Raw genomic sequence first — 12,701 nt, forward strand, 5'->3', positions numbered from 1 at the left:
GGGAAACAAAATCTGCACAGAACATTTATTTCTTGATCTGCAGGTTATAAACAACTTGTGAAATGAGTGATTTGGAAGATGATGAGACACCCCAGCTTTCTGCCCATGCCTTAGCAGCTCTCCAGGAATTTTATGCTGAGCAAAAGCAACAAATTGACCCAGGCGAGGAAGATAAATATAACATTGGAATAATAGAAGAGAATTGGGTAAGTAAATGCATTTCACAGCCATCAGGAAGTATTGATGTGGAACCTACTCTGTGCATTAGTCCAGTGTTTGTCTGTCTCACCTAAAACTGGAATCTCTGTCACCTGTCATTTGGGATCTGAACTTCTCTATGGGGAGCTAAGACAGAAAGCAGTCAGTGAACATTTTAGAACAGTGTAACAGCTTTTCTTGAACAACTGTTCTTGATTCTGACTATCAGGCTGGTTGGTGATCAGAAGACGGGGTTTTTCAGATAAGGAGATAATGATGCAGGATTTCTCCTCTTGGTCACTTTGCAAGCCAGGGACCCTCAGCTGGCAACACCCCTCCTGGGCCTTGCTCGGCCACGCTGGTGTGCCCCAGCTTGGCTGTGTTACAGCTCGTACCCATGTTCAGCGGTTCCCAAGTTGTTCTTCTGCGTCCAAGAAGAATGAGGATATGAGGGACATTGGAGGGTGAAGATGGTGGGGAAGAATTTTAATGAGTGATGAAAACTGCTTTCAGCAGAGACGGATGCAGGTTTAGGGGATAGTTACCCCATGTGGCTGGGTGTGGGGCCCTTTATGGACTCAGAATGGGGAGTATGTGCTGTTGGTTTGTGAGTATGCAAAAAAGGTGAAGACACCACTCAAAGGTGGGCACAACAGTGTAGAAAAAACAAATAGGAAAGGGTAAGTATATGTAAAATAGGTAAAGGGTGGAGAACAATGAGAGGAAAGTGTGCAAACAGGAAGACACGTTCTCAATCTGTTCCAAGGATTTAACTTGTAGCTTGGCTTTCAGGCTTTAAACTGTCTTCATCTTGGAGGTGGGGTTTTCTTGGGGACCCACCCCATCTGCCTAGGCATTTGTCTGCCTCTGTCAATAATACCTTATTATGTCCAATACAAACTTCTGCTTCATTCTTGGATACAGATACACCCTACCAGTTTTTATGGACCCCAGAAATCCTGGTGGAAACAGAAAATATTATCATTGCCGGAAATTGGGGAACTAAACTTAAACATGTGTTGAAAAATTGATGAGAAGGAAATTTAAAGAAGATACTAATAGTTTCTGGTGTATAATATATATTTCAATTATATTTTTGTCATCTGAATTACAATAGGGATTAGAAAAAAATGAGTTGAAGGAAACTCCTAACATGACCTGGAACCTATAATTTTTTCTTTAAAGGAAATAGTTGGGAAACAGACAAGGCTTGAAGTTTGTCTGTGACTACCCCTTGATAATAGGTGTATCTTCAACACTTTGCAGCTGGAAGGAAGCTTCTGTATGCTTATCATTTTTTATAGTCTTTAATATTTTTGTGTCCAGTTTGGATCTCTGAGTTATATGAACTTTTCCTATTTACCCTGTTTGAAGCTAACTGTGATAAACATGTTTCTTTCCATTTATTCCACATGTTCCACTTATTCTAAAGCCTCTGTCTCACTGTTTCCCTTCTTTATGTCTGTTTACCCTCTTCTGTAAGTAAAAAATATAGGAAATTTGAAGTACTGCATTATTCTTGAGGTGGTCTGTCTTTTTCTTTTTTCCTTCTGCTTAATTTTTAAAATACTATGTACTTTTTTTCTAATTATGAAAACTAGTCCTAATCCCACTGCTTAGAATTAACACGTTTTCTAATTTTGAAACTTTGGTTTGATTATAAAATTGAGGAAATGTAGAAAGCATAAAAATTGACAGATAAGATTTTGATGATGTCTACTAGAGGTATTGGGTACTTGCCTCCTCCACAAATAAGAACCAAAATATTGAGCCAATAATCTCACTTCAAATAGATTACCTTAGAGAAAATGCTGGAATTCAACAGGGAAGTGACAAGAAACACCTAAGGTGAGGACGGAGAGGAAATGAGGCAGCCTGCTTGACAGGGATCAATTAGGATCCTGGAGAGGCCCCCAGTGTGGGGAAAGGCTAAGTGAGTGACTTCTAGCAGTTTATATTCCCACCAAGGATTCTGCAATTCTAGCCACAGAAGAGCCCTTTTGGCCCATGAAGGCCCTGAGGCAAACATAGGGAACTGCCTAGAGACCATGTGATGGCATTGCTCCAGATAGGGAGCACATGCCAAGTCCCACACAAGGCACCGTTTTGAGAGCCCAGCTCCCACAAGACTGCATCCTGCCATGACACCCAACAGCTCCTGCATCTCCACATCTCTGGAGCCCCATTGACTTCCCCCAGACTCAGCTGAGGTTGCTGTGGTCTGCTGCCACCAGGGGTGAAGTGTGAGCCATTGGCAGCAAGCAACCCCACTGCCGGTAGTAGCAGGACCACTGCACAATTAAAAGTTCCCTTAGGAAAAGCTACCCTGCTTATAGCCATGACTAGGGCCAAAGTGTGCCCTTCCCAACCTCCTGTTTATGGCTGCTGCCACTGAAAACCACACCACCCTCCCTAAGAATAGCACAGCTACTGCTGTTTCCACTGGGAATCCTGAGTACAGGCCTGCTCAGCCTGGCTCCATCTTCCCCTACATGATGTAAGGGACACCATAAGTGGCCAATTTTTTTTTTAAATTTTCTTTTTCTCCAAGGCAGAGTCCCACTCTGTCACCCAGGCTGGAGTGCAGTGGTGCGATCTCGGCTCACTGCAACCTCTGCCTCCTTGTTTCAAGCGATTCTTGTGCCTACAGGCGTGTGCCACTACACCTGGTGATTTTTTTTTGTGTGTATTTTTGGTAGAGACAGGGTTTTACCATGTTGGCCAGGCTGGCCTTGAAATTATCTGCCTGCCTTGGCCTCCCAAAGTGCTGGGATTACAGGCAGGAGCTACTGTGCCTGGCTTTTTAAAAATTTTCAAGGTCCCAGAAGGCAAAGCGAAGACAAAAGAGATAGAAAACCTATTTCATGGAATAATAGCTGAAAACTTCCCAAGTCTAGCAAGAGATTTACACATCCAGATACAGGAAGCTTAGAGATTCCCAAACAGATTAAATTCAAAAAAGTATTCTTCATGGCACATTATTGTCAAACTGTTGGAAGTCAAAAGTCAAAGAGAATTCTAAAAACAGCAAGACAAAATGACTAGTCACTTAAAAGGGAAACTTCATCAGACTAACAGCATATTCTCGGCAGAAATCTTACATGCCAGGAGAGAATGGGGTGATATATTCAAAATATTGAAAGAAAAAAAAAGAAAAAAAACCTGCCAACAAAAGATTCTATACCCAGCAAAATTATTCTTTGTAAATGAAAGAGAAATCAAGACTCCCAGACAAGTAAAAGCTGAGGAAATTCATCACCTCTAGACCAGCCCTGCAAGAAATACTTAAAGGAGTCCTACACATTGAAGCAAAAGGATGAAATCTACCATCATGGAAATACACTAAAGTATAAAACCCACTGGTAAAGCAAACACAGAAAACCACCAAACCATAATGATAAACAGTAAGAGAGAAAGAAAGGAACAAAGGATATACAGGACAACCAGAAATAAATTAATAAAATGTTAGGAATAAGCCCTCACATATCAACAACAACCTTGAATGTAAATGGATTACACTTTCCTCTTAGAAGATGGAGACTGCCTGAACAGATTTAAAGAAAAAAAAAACCTGATCCACCTATATGCTGCCTACAAGAAACTCATCTCACCTGTAAAGACATACAGACTGAAAGTAAAGGGATGGAAAAAAAAAAGATATTCCATGCACAAGGAAACCAAAAACAAGCAGGACTAGCTGTGCTTATATCAGATAAAGCAGATTTTAAGTAAAAAAAGAGTACAAAGAAACAAGGTTATTATATAATGATAAAGTGATCAATTCAGCTGAGTAAACAATGATTCTAAACATATATGGACCCAACACTGGAGCACCTGATGTATAAAGCAGATCTTATTACATCTAAAAGGAGAGATAGGCACGAATACAGTAATATCTGGATACTCCAACATTAGATAGATCATCTACATAGAAAATTAACAAAGAAACATTGTATTTAAACTGCACTTTAGACCAATGGACTTAAGAGACGTTTGCAGAACATAGCATCCAACAGCTACAGAATATGCATTCTTCTCATCATCACATGGAACCTTCTCCAGTTCCATGTGGTTATGTTCGGATAGAAAACAAGTCTCAACAATTTTTGAAAAATTGAAATGTCAGATATCTTCTCAGGTCATAACAGAATAAAACTAGAAATCAATAACAGGAGAAACTTTGGAAACTAAAAATACAGGGAATTTAAATATTCTCCTGAATGATCATTAGGTCGGGGATGAAATTAAAGAGGAAGTCCAAAAATTTCCTGAAACAATGGAAAATCAAAACACAACATACCAAAATCTATGGAATACAGCAAAAACAGTGCTAAGAGTGAAGTTTATAGCAATAAAAATCTACATCTAGAAAGTAGGAAGGTTTCAAATAAATAATCTAACAATGCAACTTAAGAAACTAGAAAAGCAAGAACAAACCAGTCCCAAAATCAGTAGAAGGAAAGAAATAATAAAGAGCAGACAGAACTAAACAAAATGCAGAATAAAAAATATTCAATGGATCAATGAAAAGTTGGCTTTTTGAAAACATAGGGGAAACCAGTAAACTACTAGCTAGACTAACCAAGAAAAAAGACAAAAGACAAAAATAAATAAAATCAGAAATAAAGGGGACATGACAACCGAAGTCCAGGACCAGATGACTTTACTGCTGAATTCTATCACACTTAAAAAGAATAATCAATACCAATTATCTTTAAATTATTCCAGAAGTTTGAAGTGGAGAGAATTCTCCCTAATTCATTCTATGAGGCCAGCATTATCCTGACACCAAAACCAGACAATAATGTAAGAAATAAAGAAAATTACAGGCTAGTATCCCAGATGAATATAGACACAAAAGTCCTCAACAAAATACTAGTAAATAGAACCCAATAGTACATCAAAAAAATATTGCACCATGATTAAGTGGGATTTATCCTAGAGATTCAAGGAAGTTTCAACACCTGCAAATCAATAAACATAATAACATCACATCAACAGACTGAAGGACAAATATTATATGATCATCTGAATAGCTGCAGAAAAAGCATTTAAAAAAATTCAACATCCCTTCATGATAAAAACTCTCAACAAACTAGGCATAAAGGAACATACCTCATCATAATAAAGGCTATATATGATAAACCCACAGCTAACATCATACTGAATGGGGAAAAGCTGAAAGTCTTTCCTCTAAGATCAGGAATAAGATAAGCCTGCCCACTTCCACCACTGCTATTTAACATAGTACTGGAAGTCCTAACTAGGACAATTGGGCAAGAAAAAGAAATAAAAAGCATCTAAATTGGAAAAGAAGTCAAATTGTCCCTCTTTATAGATGACATGACATGATCTTATACCTAGAGAAACCTGAAGACTCCAGGAAAAAGCTTTTAGATCTTATAAATTCAATAAGATTGCAGGGTACAAAATCAACATACAAAAATCAGTAGCATTTCCATACACCAGTAATGAACTAGCTGAGAAAGAAATCGAGAAGGCAATCCTGTTTACAATAGCTACAAGAAAAAGAAATACCTAGTAATAAATTTAACCAAGGAGGTGAAAGGTTTCTACAAGGAAGACTACAAAACTCTGAGGAAAGAAATTGAAGACACCAACAAATGGAAAGACATCCCGTGCTCACGGATTGAAAGAATAATCGTAGTTAAAATGATTATACCCAAAGCAATGTATATATCCAGTACAATCCCTATCAATACTAATGTCATTTTTCACAGAAAAAAAAAGTCCTGAAATTCCTATGGAACCAAAAAACAGCCTGAATGGCCAAAGCAATCCTGAGCAAACAGAACAAGGGTGGAGGCATCACACTACCTGAATTCAAATGATGTTACAAGGCTATAGTAACCAAAACAGCATGGTATCAGTATTACAACAGACACATAGACCAATGGAACAGAATAGAGAACCCAGAAATTAATCCACATATCCATAGCCAACTGATTTTTGACAAAGGTGCCAAGGGCAAAGGACACCTCTTCAATAAATGGTGTTAGAAATATTAGATATCCATATGCAGAAGAATGAAACAGGACCCCTATCTCTCACCATATGCAAAAGTCAACTCAAGATGAATTAGACTTAAGACTATGGCCTGAAACTATAAAACTTCTAGACAAAAACATAAGGGACACACTTCAGAACATTGGTCTAGGCAAAGATTTTATGGCTAAGACCTCAAAAGCACAAGAAACAAAAATAGACAAATGGGACTCTATGAAATTTAAATGCTTCTACACAGCAAAGGAAACAATCAGCAGAATGGAGAGGCAACCCATTGAGATGTATAAAATATTTGAAAACTATTCATCTGACAATGGACTCATATCTAGAATATATAAGAAACTCAACCAAAATTTCAAAACCGAATAATCCCATTAAAATGGGCAAAGGACCTCAATAGACATTTCTCAAAAGAAGACATACAAATGGCCAACTGGTATATGAGGAAGGGCTCAACATTACTAATCATTAGGGTTATGCAAATCAAAACCACAGTGAGATGTAATGTTATCCCAGAATGGCTATTATTAAAAAGATTAAAAATAGCAGGTACTGGTAAGGGTGTGGAGGAAAGGGAACTCTTATACACCATTGGTGGGAATGTAAATTACTATAGTTACTATGGAAAACAGTATAGTGATTTAAACTAAAACCAGAATTACCATATGACCTAGCAGTCTCACTACTGAATATTTATTCAAAGAAAAAGAAATTAGTATATCAAAAACTTACCTGCTCCTCATGTTTCTTGCAGCACTATTCACAATAACAAGGATAGGAATCAACCTGTCCATCAACAAATTAATGGATAAAGAAAATGTGATATATATACACAATGGAATACTGTTTAGCCATAAAAACTAGTGAAATTATGTCATTTGCAGCAAAGTGGATGGAACTGGAGGTCATTATGTTAAGTGAAATAAGCCAGGCACAGAAAGACAAATATTGCATATTCTTATATGTGGAGGCTAAAAATGTTGATGTCATGGAGATAGAGAATAGAATGATAGATACCAGAGGCTGGGAAGGTGGGGTGGGGGTGAAGAAAAGAGATTGGTAAATGAGTACAAACATATAGTTAAATAGAAGGAATAAGATCTGATGTTCTATAGCAGAGTAGGGTGACTATAGTTAACAATAGTGTATTGTATATTGCAATATACCTAGCAGAGAGGACTTGAAACCTTCCCAACACATGATAAATAGTCAAGGTGATGGATACCCTAAATACCCTGACTTGATCATTACACATTCTGTGCATGTAACGAAATATAACATGTATCCCATAAATATGTACAAATAGGAAAGAAGACATTGGAAAACTAGCAGATAAATCCAGGAGGCTCAATATCCAACAAATAAGATTCCAGAAAAACAGAACAAAAAATGAAGAGGGAAAGAAAGCTTTAAAGAATATTAGAAATTTCCCAGATCTGAAGACCCTGATGAAGATACATGATTATGATGATTATGAAAATTCTGGATACAGATGCCAAAGAACATCCTAGAACCTTCCAGAAGAAAAACGGGTCTCCTACAAAGTCTTTGGACTATGAGTTACATTGCACTTCTCAATAGCTTTATTAGAAACTTTTAAAAATAGAGTGATACATTCAATATTTTGAGTGAAAATTTTGTTCACCCTAGAATTATTTTTCCTTTTCTTTTCTTTTTTGAAATGGAGTCTCACTATGTTGCCCAGGCTAGTCTCAAACTCCTGGGCTCAAGCAATCCTCAAACTCAGCTTCCTGAGTAGCTGGGATTATACACATACTACCACACCAACTGTAGCCTAGAATTCTATACCCAGCTAAACTATTACTCGTGTGAGGATAAAATAAAAACATTTTAGATATGACAAGTCTCATTACGTTGACCTCTTGTGTACTTCTCAAGAGCTGTAGGAGGGTTTGCTGCAAGTGAGAAGAAAGAAGACATGAGCTCCAAGGAATAGGAAATCTGATGCATATAGTAGGAGAGGGAATTCCCAGGATGATGGTGACACAGAATATCCCAGTGTAACGGTTGTGCTGCAAGTCTGGAGAGCGGCCAATCTACATTGTAGTAGGAGGATGGCGTGTTCCAGAACAGAGATCTTCGGGGAAATATAAAAGTGATAGGATATCCAATATGTAGAAAATTGTATTGAAAGGCCAGTAGAGGATGTTAGAAGAATTAGGGATAAATACAAACTAACCAAGCAAATGAAACAGTCATGCATTTACTTACTCTAGGAAAAACAAGAAGGAATTCTACTGAAAGGAAAAGCAATTATAGTATACCACTTGGCTCAATAATGAACACTGACACTTAATTCTAACTAACCAAAACTTGCTTTAAAACTACACTGGGGCTGGGCACAGTGGCTCACACCTGTAATTCTACCACTTTGGGAGGCCTAGCGGGGTAGATTTCCTGAGGTCAGGAGTTTGAGACCATCCTGGCCAACATGGCAAATCCCATGTCTACTCAAAACACAAAAATTAGCCAGGTATGGTGGCGTGTGCCTGTAGTCCCAGCTACTTGGGAGGCTGAGGTGGGAGGATCATTTGAGCCTGGGAGGCAGAGGTTGCAGTGAGCCGAGATCATGCCACTGCACGCCAGCCTGGGTGACAGAGTGAGACTCTGGCTCAAAACAACAACAACAACAACAACAACAACAACAAAAACTATATATTAGGAGGGTGAAGGAAAGGCAAATGATGTGTATGAGAGAACAAAATCCTCATCTACATAATAAATACACAGTATATATACGGTGGATTATCAAGGGATAGCATTTAAAATGTAGTATTTAGAGATGTGGCAATAAATGATCAGAGAAAGAGCCAAAAGTTGAAAAGGGTTGCTTCTGAGGAGTGAGGCTCAATGGCAGGGGGTCATGGGATAGAAGACTATTGTTTTTCTTTATAAGCCTAGTAGTGCTTTTGACTTTTTTTTTTTTTGGATGGAGTCTCGCTCTATCGCCCAGGTTGGAGTGCAGTGGTGCGATCTCGCCTCACTGCAAGCTCCGCCTCCTGGGTTCACGCCATTCTCCTGCCTCACCTCCTGAGTAGCTGGGACTACAGGCGCCCGCCACCACGCCCAGCTAATTTCTTTGTATTTTTAGTAGAGACGGGGTTTCACCATGTTAGCCAAGCTGGTCTCATCTGCCCGCCTTGGCCTCCCAAAGTGCTGGGATTACAGGCGTAAGCCACCACACCTGGCCTGCTTTTGACTTTTAAAGCCATGTTCATGTAACATATTAAGACCAGGGTTCTCCTCAGTTGGACAGGCACAAAGACAATTCTGGAAGGAACATCATGATGACTGCCCAAGGAGAGTCCCAAGTCCAGTTCAAACTTGTATTGGTTGGTGATGGTGGTACTGGAAAAACTACATTTATGAAATGTCAATTGGTGAATTTGAGACGTACATAGCTACCTTGGGTATTGAGGTTCATTGCCTTGTGTTGCACACCAACAGAGGACCCATTCATTGTATGGGATACAGCTGGCCAGAAGAAATTTGGTAGAGTGAGAGATGGCTATTATACCCAAGCCCAGCATGCCATGATAATGTTTGACGTGACATCGAGAGTGAGTTACAAGAATGTGCCGAGATCCTGTGGTGGCTCACGCCTGTAATCCCAGTACTTTGGGAGGCTGAGGTGGGCAGATCACCTGACGTCAGGAGTTTAAGACCAGCTTGGCCAACATGGTGAAACCCCGTCTCTACAAAAATAGAAAAATTAGCCAGGCGTGGTGGCATGTGCCTGTAATCCCAGCTACTTGGGAAGCTGAGGCAGAAGAATCTCTTGAACCCGGGAGGTGGAGGCTGCAGTGAGCTGAGATCGTGCCATTGCACTCCAGCCTGGGTGACAGAGAGACACTCCATCTCAAAAAAAAAAAAAAAAAAAAAATGTGCCTAACTGGCACAGAGATCTGGTACGATTATGTGAAATCATCCCCATTGTGTTGAGGGCAACTGAGTGGATATAAAGGACAGGAAAGTGAAGGCAAAATCTGTTCTCTTCCACCAAAAGAAGAATCTTCAGTACTATGACATTTCTGCCAAAAGTTACTGCAACTTTGAAAAGCTCTTCCCCTGGCTTGCTAGGAAGCTTATTGGAGACCCTAACTTGGAGTTTGTTGCCATACCTGCCCTTGCCCCATCAGAGGCTGTTATGGACTCAGCATCAACAGTGCAATATGAGCACGATTTAAATAGAAGTTGTTCAGAGATCATCATCTCCCTGATGAGGATGATAACCTGTGAAAATGAAGCTGGAGCCCAGCATCAGAAGTCTAGTTTTATTTGTCCCGTGATATCAGCAGTGCAACATTTATTATGTAGGTAACAAATGTGCCCATTTATTATGTAGGTAAGTGGAACGTGTGCTTCATCTGTGGGATGCTGGAGATGAATGGGCTTCAAAGTAAATGTCACAGTTTTAAAAATACCTTAATTGTTCGGACTTGCGTATTTAGCTGTTTTGGAATGCAGTTGATTTCTTCTTGAGTTTCAAATACAAGACTGCTACAGTCACATCATAATGCTCAGCGGTGAAATCTTGTTTGTTACTGTCATTCTTATTCCTTTTCATTTAGAATCAGAATAAGGTTGTATTTCAAATATCTTAAAAAAGGAGTGGGACTCTTTATCTTTATGGAATGATATGAGAAGAGCCAAAATCTATCATTGTGCCCTTATGGTGTTGGAGTGAGGAAGAAGGGCAGTTCAGTAGTCAACCAGCAGACAACTCTTACCACTTATGGTGCATGGTAGCAGATACTGTCTGCCACCTCCAAAATCAAGTGAACTCAAAACGCTTCCATTCTCTGTATGCTAGGGGCTTTCTTCCAGCTGTCCTTTGCAGAGGTAGAGGTCAGAGCTAGGCATTTTTCCTGTAGATAAGAATGGATAGACATGGCCAGGCACGGTGGCTCACACCTCTAATCCCAGCACTTTGGGAAGCCAAGGCGGGTGGATCACAAGGTCAGGAGTGCGAGACCAGCCTGACCAACATGGTGAAACCCCGTCTCTACTAAAAATACAAAAAATAGCTGGGTGTAGTGGCATGGACTTGTAATCCCAGCTACTTGGGAGGCTGAGGCAGGAGAATCACTTGAACCTGGGAAGCGGAGGCTGCAGTGAGCCGACATTGCACCATTGCACTCCAGCCTTGGTGACAAGAGTGAGACTCCATCTAAAAAAATAATAATAATGGATAGACAGATGTAGATATAAATTAATACATATACCCACATGTATATGTACATTTTGTCTTTGGAAATATTTTAAACGTGGACTTATGAGTGAATATTCAGCAAATAGCATGCAGACATCCAGATGGGAAATATTTGAAGCAATTCTCTTTTTCATTATATTCAGTAAATATTTATTGGTTTAAATATGTGTTATTAATGTTTTCATTCATACCACGTGCCACTTTGAATTGTACCTTGTTTTAATTGTTATAGTCATTTTGAATGCCATCTTGTTTTATTTTTACTTTTATTTTTATTTTTTTCGAGACAGAGTCTCGCTCTGTCACCCAGGCTGGAGTGCAGTGGCACAATCTCGGCTTATTGCAACCTCCGCCTCCCAGTTTCAAGCAGTTCTCTGCCTCAGCCTCCCAAGTAGCTGGGATTACAGGCCCCCGCCACCATGCCCAGCTAATTTTTGTATTTTTAGAAGAGATGGGGTTTCACCATCTTGACCAGGCTGGCCTTGAACTCCTGACCTCGTGATCCACCCACCTCAGCCTCCCAAAGTGCTGAGATTACAGGCGTGAGCCACTGTGCCTGGTCTGCCGTCTTGTTTTGAGTGATTTAGAATCATTCCATATTAGTAAGACCATCCAGATAAACCTTTTAAAAGGTCCAATAATAGACAAGCAGAGAGCCAAATCATGAGTGAACTCCCATTCACAGTTGCTACAAAGAGAAGAAAATACCTAGGAATACAACTTACAAGGGACGTGAAGGACCTCTTCAAGGAGAACTACAAACTACTGCTCAAGGAAATAAAAGAGGACATAAACAAATGGAAAACAATTCCATGCTCTTGGATAGGAAGAATCAATATTGTGAAAATGCCCATACTGCCCAAAGTAATTTATAGATTCAATGCTATTCCCATCAAGCTACCATTGACTTTCTTTGCAGAATTAGAAAAACCTACTTTAATTTCATATGGAAAGAAAAAAGTGCCCATATAGCCAAGACAATCCTAAGCGAAAAGAGCAAAGCTGGAGGCATCACACTACCTGACTTCAAACTATACTACAAGGCTACAGTAACCAAAACAGCATGGCACTGGTGCCAAAACAGATATATAGACCAATGGAACAGAACAGAGATCTCAGAAATAACACCATATATCTACAACCATCTGATCTTTGACAAACATGACAAAAACAAGCAATGGGGAAAGGATTCCCTATTTAATAAATAATTCTGGGAAAACTGGCTAGACATATGCAGAAAAGA

At 39.5% G+C, this 12,701-nt stretch overlaps 1 protein-coding gene and 1 pseudogene across 1 annotated transcript in view; both read left to right on the forward strand.

Moving 5' to 3' along the window:
• Window positions 1–12,701, forward strand: part of EEF1AKMT1 (EEF1A lysine methyltransferase 1) — a 47,062-nt gene that overhangs the window by 17,728 nt on the left and 16,633 nt on the right. The window contains exon 2 of the mRNA XM_012506721.2: window positions 44–206. Within this exon, the coding sequence (XP_012362175.1) occupies window positions 63–206 (144 nt within the window). The 5' untranslated portion in view covers window positions 44–62. The remainder of the gene's footprint in view (window positions 1–43; window positions 207–12,701) is intronic.
• On the forward strand, window positions 9,534–11,106 carry LOC100593867 (annotated as a pseudogene).

This window comes from Nomascus leucogenys, chromosome 5 (assembly GCF_006542625.1).
Source record: "Nomascus leucogenys isolate Asia chromosome 5, Asia_NLE_v1, whole genome shotgun sequence".
NCBI classification, from domain to species: domain Eukaryota; kingdom Metazoa; phylum Chordata; class Mammalia; order Primates; family Hylobatidae; genus Nomascus; species Nomascus leucogenys.